The 16,760-nt window shown below is 54.0% G+C and overlaps 1 protein-coding gene across 1 annotated transcript in view; it reads right to left on the reverse strand.

Moving 5' to 3' along the window:
- Nucleotides 1–16,760, reverse strand: part of WDR27 (WD repeat domain 27) — a 142,933-nt gene that overhangs the window by 99,092 nt on the left and 27,081 nt on the right. Inside the window, 6 exon segments of the mRNA XM_052645900.1 lie at nt 3,259–3,380; nt 4,719–4,816; nt 7,957–8,090; nt 9,040–9,161; nt 13,136–13,225; nt 14,515–14,609. Of these exon segments, the coding sequence (XP_052501860.1) occupies nt 3,259–3,380; nt 4,719–4,816; nt 7,957–8,090; nt 9,040–9,161; nt 13,136–13,225; nt 14,515–14,609 (661 nt within the window).

Consider the following 16,760-nt stretch of genomic DNA (forward strand, 5'->3'; position numbering starts at 1 on the left):
CTGTGCAGGAAAGCGGCCCCGGCCACACGGATGCCCCACCCCCTCACCCGAGACCAGAGGGTCCACACCCACCCTGAGGACAGCAGGCAGAGACGAGCAGCAGCCAGAGGCTGCCTGCAAAGCTGACCCTATCTAGGAAGCAGCAGGGCCCCTGAGGTCCCAAAGGCTGGACACTGAGTCAGGGCGTGTGTCAGGGGGGCCCCTGAGGAACCGAAGGCTGGACATGGAGTCAGGGCGTGTGTCAGCGGGGCCCCTGAGGAACCGAAGGCCGGGCGTGGAGTTGGGGGTGCGTGTTTTAGCAGCAGGCGGGGTGGGCGGGGTTCCCGAGGAGGCAGGAGTAGACCGGGGCCGAGGCTGACCAGGGGCTGGACTCACACCTACATGCTCTGGAGGTCTGCATTCGTGGCGTTAGCCCCCTTCTGGGATTTTATATTCGAGTCAGTCTGGGAACAGAGCAACCTGAGACCCAGGGACCCATCCAGCCTCTCTGGCAGGAGTCAGGTCGACCTGCTTCTCTCTTTCCCACACCTTCAAAGGCCCCATAAAGTCAAGTTCTGTTTGACCACGTGGAAGGATGTGCAACTGCAGCTGAATGCCGTCTGATCCGACCTTCCAGAACAGCACAAGCATCCTGTTCTCATCACTGGGCTGGGGGGGCACTCTCTTCTCTCACCTTGCAGAGCTTAAGTGGTGGCTTAGATGGTAAAGAATCGCCTGCAATGCAGAAGACCCTGGTTCGATCCCTGGGTTGGGCAGACCCCCTGGAGAATGGAATGGCAACCCACTCCAGTATTCTTGCGTGGAGAATCCCAGGGACAGAGGATCCTGTTGGGCTACAGTCCATGGGGTCACAAGAGTCAGACACGACTGAGCCACTGCCACACTTTATGGAGCTTCAAGAGTCAGATTTGCATGAGTGAGGGTAACTCACTCCCACATCTCCCACCTTCCAGGCCACAGTTTCTTTGAAAGCAGACATCATTTCTGCAATAATTCAGCCTGACTTGCAACTGCAGGAAGCACAATTCTATAGGTTTATCCTTAACAGTCATGGGAACAAAGGAATTGTGTGAAATTAGTTGCATATGAAGATTAAGAGTTTTCTAAGGTAATGTCCACCAGCCCTCATAAATATATATTTTTAAGAATAGCTTCCATTTAGTGAATTTAGCATATGATAAGAAATCAATATACATTATATTATTTAATCCTTATAACAGAGAAAAGCATTATATGCAAAAGGTTAAAATATCTTATTTTATGAAATGTAAACAGAGAGGAAGATATCAGTCAAAATAGCAACATATTACTTTTCAAAATGAAATAACTTCTCTTAAAATATGACAGAATCTGGTTAGCTAAGTTTAAAAGAATTGTTTTTACCACTGTTTTAAAGCCAAGGCTTTATCCTTACGTTATAAGTAAAACAGTATCAAAACACCAAAATTATACTTTTCATTTTCAACTTGAACAGTTTTGGGAACCAAACTGAAGAAAAATCTTATACTGATCTCTAACATACCAACTTTCAACCAAGTTTTTATGGCTGTATGATAAACTCCAGAAAGAAATTAAGGTTAGAACACGCAAAAAAGAAAATAGGATTTATAATGGATTTATAATGGAAAAGATATATGAGTCTATTATCAAATTCACTGAAAAGTCCAGAACTCTACCAGGTCTAATAATCAATCTGGAATGCCACCTTGGCAGATCTTACTCTGAAATGAGCAGTGTGAGATCACGGTTCCCAAATGCAAACCGCATTCTGGCCGTAAAAGACACACACACACACACACACAGCCCTCACAGGGGCCGCGCCGGCAGGGGGCGTCATCACGCCACGCAGCCTGACACCTCCGCTGGGCCCGAGGCTGCTATGTCAGCAGTGCCACGACATCACTGCATTCTTCAGAGGGTGCCTCCATTCGTCTGTGGGACCACAGTGTTTAAAATATTTTTGCTGTTTTTATGCAGCTAGGAGTCTGTTCCCAAAAAAAGACGCAAAAAAATAATCTTTGCTTCAATAACTCAGCAAGCTGAAAACATCATACAAACCAGAAAAGCCTCCTCTTAATTGGAAATGTCCTCCTTATTGAGCCCCAAAGGGTAAACTGGGGGAAAGGTCCAGGTAGGACCCAGTCTGAGCCTCGAGGCGCCCGTCCAAGACCAGGTGTCCCCCGGGAGGGGCGGATGCTCGTCTCCCCTCCTCAGCCCCCAGCCGCTGCCCGCCAAGGCCAGGAGCCCGGACTCTGGCCGCGGCCACGCAGATGGGCCATCCAGACGGACCTCCCAGGGCTCGGACGCGGGGCCTCAGGCCACTGCCCTCATGTCAGGGGTCTCCACTGCCCCAACACAGTCTGACTCTGGGCCCAGCACCCCCAGCCTCCACTCCCCCAGGACAACACCAAACAAAGTCCGTTGGAGAGAATTCAGCTCCATGGCCCTGGATCTGCACTCTCCTCCCACTCAGCCACTTACAGAACCTCACCGACTATCAGACCACACACGCCGTCCACACACACCATCACATGGACACTTAAACCCGAATGACATCCTGAAACTGTGGGTAAGAGAGTCTTCTTTGAGCAATATAGTAAGACTTCACTTAAAACAGGAGAATATCCTTGAACCATAATGCATATTTCTGCAGGCATTATAAAGTAAACCCTTAATTTGGAAAGCGACTACAAATCTATCAAAAATCAAAGTTGTAGTCCTGAAAACAAACGTTCTGTTCACAAGTCTCTTTGTTGTTCTTTTGAGCAACAAAGCATCTTTTGAACTAAACTGTGAGACAATGAATTCATCAGAATGGCCACCTCCTCAGTCCCTGGCCTCCAACGCCCACTCGTGTGTTATTTTGAACTCTTCCTCCATCGAGACAGACCAGCTGCACCAGACAGTGAGACCCGTGAATCCACAAAGGCTGCTTCACATCCCTGCAGAATCTACCCAGCACTGCAAGCACCCAAACCACCGCCAAGTGGTAAATGGAAACAGGACCATTTTCATTTGAAAGTGGTAAAATCAAAAACTGGGACCATAAAATCATCAAAGACAAAGGTACAAACACCCACATTCGACACAGCATCCAAACGCCTTCTGACATCGAACATCAAGGCTTGCAATAGCTTCACAGCCGATAAAAACCACTGTTGCTTTTGGCAGCAAAATGCTATCAGAGTGCATCATGAGTTTGTTAAACACTTAAACGCAAAGTTTACAAAGGCTGCGGGCGGTCAGAAGGTCACTCACTTTATTTTGACAGATCTGGTGGACGGGCCGAGAATGGGCTCCCGTGATGACGGCCGCACTGCAGCCCATGTTGAGGTCGAAAACCTCCAAGGTCCGGTTCCGCCCGGCAGTAAGCACGAGGTCTGGGGCTCGGTTAGGGAACTTCTCTCAGCAGAAGATTGCATGGACAGTGACCAGCGACGATACCCTGAGGCTCCACAGGACGGTCCTGACCACAGCCCGCTCCCCACCTGAGCCCGGGCGCCTGGCCAGAGCTGCTGGGAGGACGGGGAGGCCAGGCGTGCAGATTTCCACACTGCAGGCCCAGGTCCACTGAGAGTTAAGCAAGGCTTGAGATGTCAGGAAACACCCAAATCAAGAGGCAGAATGGCCGTCCCGCATGTAAGCACCGAGCTTGAAGACGGGTCTGAGCCAGAGATTAGACAGGGAGGCTGTGGAAGTGAACGGCGCCCCCTCCCACCAGGTCAGGCTGCCTGCATGGAGGACAAGCCGTGGACGCAGCACACGGCAAGGACACTTCATCCACGGGGACCAGGAGGGACAGTGGCTAAGCTGGCAGCCCAGTGGTTAAGACTCCACGCTTCACCGCAGGGGTCATGGGTTCAATCCCAGATCAGGGGACTGAGCTCTCACCTGCCACGTGGTGTGGCCAAAACACAAAATGTATACACGCTAGAGAAGTACAGAATTGAAAAAGTACTAGATCTAATAACAAACCCAGTGCTAAAGTCAAAATACTCAGGAACCCTCACTCAAGGACAGAATAATCAGAACAACACGCCAGTGCTAAAGCCAAATACTCAGGGTCCTCACTCAAGGACAGAGAATAATCAGAACAACACATTTCTGCTAAGTGTTTTTGTGTTTTTAGCAAAAGGTCCTAGCATAAAAAAATTACCTTTCTAATTAAAATATTCTAGAACCTCTAATACCCTGTATCAGTCCTTCTGAAATTTCAAGAATAAAACTTTTCAAAAGAATCTTGTACCTTTGAATTAAAGTTTATGAGATATCTCCTTAAAGATCAGAGCTTTGTTTCTAAATAAAGTCAATGCTCTTTAATTTAAAATGATGATGGAACCACAGAAACTCACTGCTGTAACTTTGCCATCTTCCACATGAGATGGGGTACGCCATTCAGTTCATCAAAGGATGCATGTGGTAAGTGTAGCCGTGTCCTGTTTAAATGCATTAAACTACTGTTACTCAAGACGCGAGCAGACCAGAAACCTCAGGTCCCGTTGCTCTGCTCTACCTCACAGGCGCCCCACGTCCAGCTTCCCTTTCCCTCTGGGGCTCTTTTCATTATTGAGATGAAGCCGTTACACAAAGGCCCCTGAGCTCCATGAGGCCCGAGTGCTCAGCCCAAGCCTGGAGCCTGGACCCTCAGCACAAGCCTTTGCCGGAAGGATGATGGGCAGGATGTGGAAACATCGGACGCAGAGCAGGAGAAAGGATACAGGAGTGGAAGTCGTTCACTGCGGACAAGCTGGTGACCTCCGTGGCGTCGGTCGAGAGGAGCCTGCACACCGGCACGCACCAGCTCTTCTGTCTGTACCTGCGAGAGGGTGGAGGGCGCTCTATCCCCTGGCTCCCCTTTCGCCACAACCCGAGAGTCTACCTTCAAGAACTTTAAAATAAAAGCTTTCATGTCAATATTAGCAATCATATTTAATTAATAAATATTAATAATAAACAAATTTTATTAGATAGCAAGTTGACTACCTAAGTTACCCTTTAGGTAATTCTAGCTTTTCCTTTAGTAAAACTTCATGAAAAATATTACTATATACATAGCCAAGTGGAATTCATCCCCATCTATGAGAAAACAAACTTTTCTCTTAATTTTAAAATAATTGTATATACTTAGCAAGACTCCCAGAGAAGGCAATGGCACCCCACTCCAGTACTCTTGCCTGGAAAATCCCATGGATGGAGGAGCCTGGTGGGCTGCAGTCCATGGACTCCCAAGGAGTCGGACACGACTGAGCGACTTCACTTTCGCTGTTCACATTCATGCGCTGGAGACGGAAATGGCACCCCACTCTAGCGTTCTTGCCTGGAGAATCCCAGGGACGGGGGAGCCTGGTGGGCTGCCGTCTATGGGGTCGCAGAGTCGGACACGACTGAAGTGACTCAGCAGAGCAAGTCTCCACAGATCAAACCTGGGTCTCTTCCTGCATTACAGGCAGATTCTTTACCATCTGAGCCCCTGGGGAAGCTCTACACGCTTAAGGCACCCAGTGGCTGTAAGTTATCTGCTGCTGTTTCTCAGCTGCCCAGTCAGCTCTGACTCTGAGTGAGCCCAGGGACCGCAGCACCCCAGGCCTCCCTGTCCGTCACCAACTCCTGAAGTTTGCCCAAATTCATGTCCATTGCATCGGTGATGCCATCCAACCACCTCATCCTCTGATGCCCTCTTCTCCTTCTGCCCTCAATCTTTCCCAGCATCAGAGACTTTTCCAATGAGTTGGCTCTTCACATCAGATGGCCAAGATACTGGAGCTTCAGCTTCAGCATCTGTCCTTACAACGAATATTCAGGGTTGATCTCCCTTAAGACTGACTGGTTGGATCTCCTTGCAGTCCAAGGGACTCTCAGGAGTCTTCTCCAGCACCACAGTTCGAAGCATCAACTCTTTGGCACTCTGCCCTCTTCACAGCCCACTCTCACATCCATACATGACGACTGGAAAAACCATGACTTTGACTCGACGGAACTTTGCTGGCAAAGTGATGCACAGGTGGGCAATGGCCAAGCCGTTGGGGCTCAGAGTCCAAACCTCTCAGACACTTGAGGTGTGGATGGAACTGGCTGTCAGCCCATCCTGTCCACAGGGAGGTAGCTGCGGGGCAGGGGTCTGGTGCAGAGCCAGCCACAGAGTGGTGCCCAGAGGGGTGACTTGGGGGGCAGGGACAGGCCTCACGTCCCGGGAGAAAAGGCCACATGCAGACCCAGGCCAAGCCTCAGGGGAAGTCTGGGAATGAAGCTTAATGATCAGCAGAGATTTCATAAACCCCCGTGCGTCCTGCTGAGAGACTGCCCAAAGCCACACAGCAGGACGGCTGAAGAGGCGACAGCAGCAACTTACTGTGGACAGGATGGCCCAGGAAGGGTCTCAGAGAGAAGAGTCGTGTGAGCAGAGGGGGTGCAGACAGCCCTGCAGTGGGGGAGGCCCGAGAGTGCCTCCCAGATAAAGTGCAGGTGTTCCCGACCCAACCCTACACCTGCCCGGGGTGCAGGAGTCCCCAGTGCTGGAGGCTGGCATGTGCCCATCAAGGCGAGGCTGTCAGCACCAGGGGGACTCTGGGTCAGAGGTGAGGGAAGTGGGAGGGGGCCAAGACGAGAGGCAAACAGCTTGTCCGTGAGACCAGCCCCACCCAACACCCAGGGTGTTCCTGGGGCCCTGAGGCGTGCAGGCCTAAGCAAGTCGCCCTTTCATCTTGCCGTGAGGAACACAGATGTGATGTCTGGAGCTACAGCAGCCACCTTGTTCTGCAGAGTGACAAGCATGGGACAGAGCCACCCAGAAGAGGGTGGTGGGCAGGACCTGATGGAAACACCAACATCACGGTGTGAACACAGTGAGCAGCTGGCCAGCTACAGGCAGGGAACTGGCTGATGGGCCCCCACTCTGCAGGACACAGGACAGGGGAGCCTGCGGGCACCGCCTTCAGAGCAGTGCGAGCCCACCACCACGCTGCTGGGCGCCACCACGCTGCCGGGCACCACCACGCTGCCGGGCACCACATGCGCCCCCTGAGGGGAGGCCGGAGCAGGGAGTCCAGAAATGCCCACCCGGCCCACCAGGCCCACAGCCAGATTCGTGCAGGGAAGCTCAGGGCAGCCCGACTGGAACAAGCGAGGTGTCTGTATGTGGGGACCAGGAAGAGCTGCGGCAGCCTCCTGTCACCCGACCATCCCAACAGGTAAACCCACAGGGAGCGGCCGTGCTCGTGAGCGTGGTGGTGATCAAGGGTGTGTCACACAGGAGCCACCCACCAAGCTGCACAGACACCCGGCTGCGCAGCAGCTGGAGACCAGGGCGGGCGCGGGCACGTGAGTCTCGGGGGTGGCAGAGGGCCGGGGCTCAGGGGGCCTCTGGTCCTCTCTGCAGGCTTCGTTTTCTTAACGCTTTGAAAACAAAGACAGCCAAGCATTAGTGTCTGCCAAGTCAGGTGTGCCCCGGCAGGCATCTGGCAGGCCACACACACGTGAATCTGTGGGTGTGTATGCAACGCTCCACGCACGTGTGCTCACTCAGTCATATCAGCCCCTTTCCAGCCCCGTGGACTGTAGCCCACCAGGCTCCTCTGTCCATGGAATTTTTCAGGCAAGAATACTGGAGTGGGTAGCTATGTCCTTCTCCAGGGAATCTTCCCAACCCGTGGATGGAATTCCTATCTCCTGCCTTGGCAGGTTGATTCTTGACCATTGCAACCACCTCAACTTACTATAAACGGTAATAATCTCTCATACAAAACGTGTTAATCTTGTTGCTGAACCAGGGCAGTGGCCCCCTTTCCTGAGTCCCGGACACTGGTGAGTTCCCCGAGGGCCAGGCCTGGCCCCCAGGGAAGCTCCACATGCAGAGAAGGGACTTCCGATCACAGGAGGGTGTGATGACACCTTGGACCCCGTTACTTTACACCCGACGCACGGTTGAGACATAGCATCCCCAACCACAGGGGGTGCTACCTTCGTAAGTCGTCCTTGCTGGTGTCAATGTGATGCTTGAGCAGCTGGACCTCGGGGCCCGAGGAAGACAAGATAAATGCGTCAATGTAATAAAACTGTGCAGACTGGACAGGCTTAGGGAACGTCTCTTTGCCCTGCAGGAGAATCAGTCATCATCACTAATAAATAAGTGTCAGTAAAAACTCTATTGCTATAAATATGAGACCCTCTCATCCTAACACAAACATCCACTTATTCTAAACGTGCAGAATGCCTCCTGGTAGAACCAACGTACAGCCTTCGGTGCTTCTTCCTGACTCTGTAAACGATGCTACATAATTAAAATTTTACTGTAGTGACTGTTTGGAATTCCGGCCATTTAAAAACTCTAAAAGGAAAGAACATTGAAACCCGACAGGACACATATTGAAGCCAGAGTTCTCCACGTTTTAAACCTGGTTCTGAGGCGTCTGCTCCTCCGATGACACGGCCCAGCCCGTGCAGGGTGCAGAAGTCAACAGGACTCTGGGCCCCAAAGCCAACCCCCTCTCCCCTCGGCCTTGCCTGCCACCCTGGGTGTGACCAGCCTTCCTCGAGCAGCGCCCAGGACTCAAGTCTCCTTTCACGAGACTCACAGGATGGGTGCGAGCAGCGTCCTCGAACCCGCTTCCTGCCAGCGAGGAGCCTGGTGACTTGGAGCTGCGTCACCTGTCCCCTACCGGTCTTCCTGACTCCCTTCCCTTGTTTCCAAACAGTCTACTATGAAATCACTAAAAGAAGGCATTTTTCTCCCCAAAACACATCTCTCCCACATAGTGTCCTGTGAGCGTTATTATCGCCTCTACTATAGAATCACACTTATTTTTGTATTTAAATTATTCCCATATTTTACCACTGTTCCGCCATTTTCAGACCATGCAAATGTCAGGCATATGCAACTGTATGTGCATATGTGTGCGTGCGCGCGTGCTTGCGTGTCACGTGTCCGTGTGAACACACCGTGCTGCCCGCCTGCCCCTGCCCCCGGGGTGGGGCTGGAGACTGCGCAGGAGAAGCTGGGCAGGGCCCCCGACCACCCGCCGTCTGCGCCAGGGCCCCCGTTACCAGACGCAGCGCCAGCTCCGGGCCGCGCACCGACCACACCCGCAGCGTCCCGTCCTGGGAGGCGGACAGCACCCAGCGGCCGTCGTGGCTCCAGCACACGCTGCCCACCGCCCCGTCGTGACCTGAGGGCAGAGAGGAAGAGCACGCCTTGAGCCCCCCAGGGCCGCAGAGCCGCCGCGTCCAGAGGGGAGTGACCCCGGTGGCGTCTCCCAGCCAAGCGCCCCAGCGAGCCAACGCCCAAGGCGGTGGACCTTGCTTCGTTTAGAGGCCAAACACAGTTTGTGGAGAAGGTGTTAGCCGATGATGCTGGCCGACGGTTACAGTGTCTGAGCAATTAGACCTGCAGATAACGGACCGCTTATCACTTGGCCCGTCCCCTCCCTTCCTGGGGAATAAGCGGGTGCTCAGGAAGGGAGAGGAAACGCTGCCCAGATCAGGAGGTTACACCAGGGGCAAGACCACAGCCGCTCGTGCGGGGTCCCCGGCCCCTGCTGACCCGGCACCTGCTGCCCGGCTGGTCCGCTCGGTCCCAATGAAGTGTCAGGACCCGCTGCGGATTCTGTCTTGGCCCCTCCGACTCCCCCACCCACCGGCCAGCCCTGCCCTCTCCGCTTGGCGTCAGCCACCTCCACCTCTGAACCCACACACAACCTAATTTTTGGACCCGCTTTGCCCTCACGACTCCTTGGAAAGGCCATCACGGCCGGGAAGCAACCTTGGAATCACCCAGGACCGCCCCCACGGCCACTGGGAAGCAGAGGAGCCCCTGCCGGGAAGGGTTCTCAGAGGCGGATACGTGGAGCTTGGGAAGAGAAAACTGCGGTCCTGCGAGAGGAGATTCAGAACCAAGAGGGCCGGGCCGGGCTGTCACGGGCCACGGCGCGCGCATGCAGGCGGGAAAACCAGCGACGCCTCCCGCTGAGCCCTGCGCTGCCCTGGGGCGGGCTCCACACGCCACCCCTGGGCCCGCGATCCAGCATCTCGGACTTCCCATGTCGGACGCTTTGTGACAAACTGCAGAGAAAGAACAGCTGACGAGGGGACAGTCTTGTCTCGGCGAGCTCACCCCAGACGTCCGCACACACCCTGGGCTCAGCGTGTGAACCACACTCGGGAACCTGAGATTGGACAGAGAGGTGTAGCATCACCGCATCACCCCGGTCAGAGAGTCCACAGGAAGAAGGAGGGACACCATCCTGGGAGGATGGACAAGTGTAAACACGACCCTGAGAAAACGGAGAGCCAGGACCGACCGAGCGGAGAAACACCAGAAAGGGCTTTGCTGCCCTCTGCTGCAGGCTCCCGGGAGCTCCTGTGGAGCGAGCTGGACACACGGAGCTCCAGACGCACCAGCTCAAGCCTCAAGCGAGGCTGCTTGGGCCACCACCTCCCCGACGCGGCCAGAGGCCTCGAGGCCACATGAGGCAGATTCAGCGGGGCTCCCTTGCCTGGCCCACGGCCGAGCGGACCCGTGCCTCCAGTCCCCGCACACCCTCACCGCTAACGAGCACCGCCCCTCTCTGGTAGCAGATGGGTCAGGAGGCTGCTTGCTCCCGCCCGAGGGTCAGGACAGACTGCGACTCCCAGTGACCACAGGACCCCAACGGGACCTTCTCCTCCAAGCTCCGCGCTGGACACCGGAAGCTCCAGGACCCCGAGGCCTGCGCAGACACTGGCCTCAGGGTGAGCACAGAGACGCCAGGCCCTGCTGAGCCACGTGGCCCCCAGGGACCCCGCCAGGCCCCGCTTTCCTCAGTGTCCTCTCCCCACAGCCATGGTGGACGGCTCCCACCACTGATGACTAATGCCCGGGAGTGGGCAGCAGGGATGCACTTGAGAGCAGAGCGGCAGGACACACCCCCGACCCAGCGCCCCAGGACACACACCCCCGACCCAGCGCCCCAGGACCACAACCCTGACCCAGCCCCCTAGGACACACCCCCCTGACCCAGCGCCCCAGGACACACACCCCTGACCCGGCGCCCCAGGACACACACCCCCGACCCAGCGCCCCAGGACCACAACCCTGACCCAGTGCCCTAGGACCACAGGGACAGGAAACACAACCCTGACCCAGAGCCCCAGAGGACACACACCCCCCGACCCAGCACCCCAGGATATACAACCCCAACCCCAGGCCCCCAGGACACACAACCCCCAACCCCAGCACCCCCCTAGGACACACAACCCCGACCCCAGCCCGCCCCCCAGGACACACAACCCCGACCCCAGCACCCCCCCAGGACACACAACGCCGACCCCAGCCCCCCCCCCAGGACACACAACCCTGATCCAGCCCCCCCAGGACACACAACCCCGACCCAGCCCCCCAGAACACACAACCCTGACCCCAGCCCCTGCCAGCACACACAACCCTGACCCAGCCCCCCAGGACACACAACCCCAACCCTAGCCCCGCCGCAGGTCATACAACCCTGACCCCAGCTGCCCCCCAGGTCACAGAACCCTTACCCCAGCCTCCCCCCAGGACATACAACCCCGACCCCAGCCACTGCCAGCACTCACAACCCTGACCCAGCCCTCCCCCCCACAGGACACACAACCCTGACCCAAGCCCCGCCCCAGGACCATAGGGGCAGTGACGGGGGTCGGGAGCCAGGCTGCAGGCGCCTACCAACAGGAAGGACCCTGGAGGGGGGCCAGTGGGCAGCCCTCAGACAGACGCAGAACTCGAGAGACAGCAGCAGGGGTTCCAGGCTCAGTGCCATCCAGTCATAGGACTGCGTGTGTCTACAGCTCCACCGTACTCCATGAAATCTTAATCAGTCTGACCTTCTGAAGTCACTGACCCCAGGGTTTAGCTGTTACACCCCTTGCCCTCCACCCGGCATGAGGGGGTGGTCCTCCCGGGCCACACTCACACCCGTCCAGCCGCCCCCAGCAGCCCGCCCGGAGCCAGGTGCGCCCTCCCGGGAGCGTCGTCACCGGGCCCCCGGCGTCCCTGGACTAGACAGCCACGTTGCGCGGGAAACACTCTCAGGTCTAAAGTGTGAGCGCAGACACTGCCAGCGAATGACACCCCACTGGGTGGTCACACGGGGATGGTCACCCCTGGCTGGTCACCCCGTGGTCATCACACTGGGATGGTCACCCCTGGGTGGGCACCCTGTGGTCATCACACCGGGATGGTCACCCCTGGGTGGTCACCCCGTGGTCATCACACTGGGGTGCACCACCGGCTTGTGCTCTCAGAAGCAGAGACCTCCCTGATGGGTTTTACCCGAGCACCATGGGGCCCCTTCCACAAACGCGCCTCCAGGTCTGGCCCCACAAGTGCCGCTGCCCCTGCTCGGCGCAGCAGGGTTCGGCACAATCTGGTCATTCTGTTCCCCAAGTCAGCCACAGCGCTACTCTGTTCTTGTTTGAAGGGAACAAGCGTGGCGCTTGCAGATAAACAACGGGACCATAACGAGGCTGAATCTGTGCCCCAGAGGACTGAAAAGGCCCCCCTGAAGCCACACCCACAGGGCAAACAGGAACCGTGAGCTCATCCAACGGAACAGCAGGTGAGGGAGGCGCATCAGAAACCCTCCACCGGTCACCACCCTCACTGAGCAAGCTCACCCTGTAAGCACCCGACAGATAATGCCTCTGACATATGGGTCGCTATAGTTACAGGAATGTGGAATCAGCTGTGTGTAGCCAGCCAAGCCTGTTGGGACCACTGACCCTAAAACGAGGCCTGTGCAGGTGTCCGACAGTTGACCTCCCGACATCAGGGGGCCCAGAACGCCACCATCGCCTCATGGCTTTTGAATGTACACCCCACAAAGCAGCATGCAACCCTGAGTTGTCCATGCAGCAGACAACTGCCCCACCCTGTCCCCACCTCCCATCCTGTCCCCTGCACCGAAGACCACCCTGCTCCTGGGCCCCGCAAGTGCCCGGCCCCGCCTCGGGGGGCAGGCCTGAGCTCTGCGCTCCCAGCTCCTCGCTGGGCTGCCTTGTGTAAACCCTTCCTCTGCTGCAAACCTTGGCATCTCAGCGTTTGCCTCAGTGTCTGGCCAAAGGACCTGACCTGGCAGCAAGAGAGAAACACTCACGAATCCACATTACCCAAAATTCTCCGTCTTACCTGACAAAACAGCAGGCGTCCCAGTAAGATCAGCATCGCAAACCAGGAACAAGTGGTTGGCCGAGCCACAGGCCAGCCGCTGTCCATCTCCTGCTCGAAAGTGAGAGAAGGCCTCATAGAGCATAGCTCAGAGGCGCCACGCTCGCAACAGGTGAAATCACAGAATTTTTCAGTTAGCCTGACGCTCGTTTTCTCAGGCAGTGAGGACACCTGAAACAGGAACTGTGTTTCCTCAGCCCCCAGTCGCTGGGCGTGCGGGGCCCACCGGGGGCTCACGTCACGCCCAGCTTCTTCTACGGACAGGAGCCGAGGGCTAGGGCTGAGGGGCCTGCCCAGGACGTGGGGCTAGTCAGAGGCAGCACCAGGATCTGAGCCTGAACCTGCTGGGAAGCCCTGAACAGCTGGCCCCCAGCCTCCCACGCCTCCTCCTAGGGACACGTTTGCCTCAGCCATTCCGTCTAAACACTGCCCTAAAGTAAGGCATAGTAAGTTACACATTTCCCCCGTGATATTCAACCTTGAGGGCCCTACGTTTGTGGTCACATGCTTGGTAAGCATATCACATATCACACAAATATTTACTGATAATACTACATATCCAATTTCCCAAAATTATTCAAAAAATTCTTTGGCAGGCTGGAATTCTATGAGAAAAAAACACAAAAGGAAGTCAGTAACCTTTCGGATTTGGGCAGGCGGCTGCTTTGGGCAGACGGCTGGTCAAACACTCAAGGAGGTGGGCATGGAGGGTGGTGCACAGACAGACCCTGGACTTGGGCAAAGGCATATTCCCACCTGTAAGCAAATCTGGAAACCAGAAATGGTGTTTACCTCTGAAAAGAGCTTAAATGGTGGAGCTGCCTGGATGAGAGCTGCCTCCTGGCTTCTCTGAGTTCCCAGAAAGGAAGTAAAAGTGTTTGGATGCCCTTGAGAGGGAGCGGTTGCCAGGAGCCGAGTGTGCCTGGGGGGAGGCTCCACCCACTGAAGACCAGCTCCACCCCCTGAAGAAGGAGACCAGGTCTCCAGGGGGCAGTGGAGGCTCTTCTGTAGCCTCTCTTTTGATGAACCAGCCTCCGTATGCAGGCCTCCTGCCAGGCTCCCTTGGGGCTCATGGAGGAGACGGCCTCGTACTCAGAGCACAGACCTGGAACAGCTTATAACCAAACCAGAGCTCCTGCTGCCAGAAGCTTCAGGGCATGCGTGGACGCCCTGGGCTAATCCTAGGGACAGTCCAGGGGAAGCAAGCTTTGATTTTAATCTAGACTCAAACAATGTCATGGGACTTCAAATAACCGAGATTTTTAAAATCTGTTTTAAATGGAACAACGGGCAAAACAAGAAGCTTGCAGTGGAGCAGAGCTCTCGCTGGGGCTGCATACCTGAATACTGAACACAGAGCAGGGCCTGGCCGCGGGCCACGGCCAGCTGCCGGCTCAGCTCGCTGGGCGCAGGACTCTCCAAAGGGCGCTCCTTGCTTCAGGGAAGACCAGAGGAAAGAGCTGAGGCAGTCCAAAGCAACATTAGAGATAAAAATACACTAGAAACAAGGTGAGAGTCTCCCTGTCTACAGGCACAGTTCCATTCCATAACACTTATAGATGTATACAAGTGTCTATGTATATGTGTGTATATACACACACATCAACGCTTACATCCAGAACCATGAAATAGTACGTATATGCTGCCTACAGGAGACTCGCTTCAGAGCTAAAGACATACACAGACTGAAAATGAGGGGATAGAAAAACCTATTTCATGAAAAGGGAAATAAGACAGTTAGCAGCAATACTCAAATCAGACAAAACAGACTTCAAAGGCTATTAAAAAACAAACAATGGCATTATCTAATGATAAAGGGATCAATACAAGAAGATATTATGCTCACTAACATATATGAAGTCTATAACATAGCACCTAAATATATAAAGCAAATATCAACAGACATAAAGGGAGAAGTTAACGACACAATAACAGTCAGGGACTCTACCACCTCACTGACGTCAAAGGACAAAGCATCCAGACAGAAAATCAATAAGGAAACATGTTTTAAATGACACAATAGACCAACTGGACTTAACAGATACCTATAGGACATTCCTCATCCAAAAACAGCAGAATACACATCCTTTTCAAGTACACATGGAACATTCTCCAGGACAGATCATATGCTGGGCTATGGAACAAGTCTCGACAAGACATAGAGGACAGCAATTACATCAAGCACTTTTTCTAAACAAAATATTCTGAAACTGGAAATCGATCACAGGAAGAAAAATGTGAAAAGAACAAACACATGGAGACTGAACAAGTGACTAAAACCAAATGGGTCAAAGAATAAAGCGAAGAAAAGAGCAGAAAACACCTCGAGACAAAGCAAAACGGAAACACCACTTTCCAAAACCTTATGGGGTGCAGCAAAATGAGCTATAAAGGGGAGTTTTAGAGCGCCACAGGCCTTCCTCAAGCAACAAGAAAAACCTCAAGCAAACAATCTAATCCTCCACCTAAAGGAACCAGAAACAGAAGGATAAACAGACTCCAAGTCAGCAAAAGAAAGGAAGCAACAAAGATCAGAGAGGAGAGAACAGAGAGCCCAGAGGGCAACAGGAAAGATCAGCAAAACAAGAGCTGCTTTCTGAAAAGGCAAAACGACCCTGACAAATCTCTAGCCAGGCTATCGAGAAGAGGAGAGGCCCAAACAAACAAGACGCGAAAGGGGAGAGCTGAGAGCCAGTCCCACAGAGGCAGAAAACGTCGCTAGAGAACATGGTGAGCAGTTACACGCCAATGACCGCGACCACCTGGAAGAGACGGGTGGACTTCTGCAATCACGCAGCCTTCCAAAACTAAATCAGGAAGAAATCACAACCTGAACAGATGGATCACCAGTAGCGAAATTTTATTAGTGATTTAAAAACTCCTAGCAAACAAAAAGTCCAGAACTGAACAACTTCATGGGGGAATTCTACCAAACACATAAAGAAGAGCTAATTCCTGTCCTTCTCAAGCTATTACAAAAACTTGACGAGATGAAACACTCCCAGTTTTACCTGTAACACCACCTTTACCCTGATACCCAAACCAGACAAAGATGCTACAAAAAATTATAGGCCAATATCATTGACGAATATAGATGCAAAAGTCCTCAACAAAATATTACAAATTTGAATTTAACAATGTATATAAAGGATCATACATGATAAACTGGGATTCATTCCAGAGATGCAAAGATGGTTCAATACTCACAAATCAATGTGATACACCACATTTTAAAAAGGGATGATAAAAACAACAGTCATCTCAACAGATGCATAAGAAGCATCTGACAAAATTCAACATCCTTTATGATAAAGAAAAAAAAATTTTTAACTCCCTGGAAAAACCATCACAGGAAATCCAAGCCCTGCAGAGCCCAGGGCTGCATTCCATACTCGACCACGGATGCTGGAGAGGGTCTGACGGGGTGTGAGGGCATCTGCTGGAGACGCCTGCTCAGTAGCAACGACCTGCTGACGTGGGAACAGCAGACGGGGCAGGAAGAGGACCAGAAATGAGACGAAACGTGGCAAGTCAGGCCCAGCAGCGACTTGCGAGCCAGCGACGGCAGGCGCAGCTGTGACGCTCG

Source organism: Budorcas taxicolor, chromosome 9 (assembly GCF_023091745.1).
Source record: "Budorcas taxicolor isolate Tak-1 chromosome 9, Takin1.1, whole genome shotgun sequence".
Lineage (NCBI taxonomy): Eukaryota > Metazoa > Chordata > Mammalia > Artiodactyla > Bovidae > Budorcas > Budorcas taxicolor.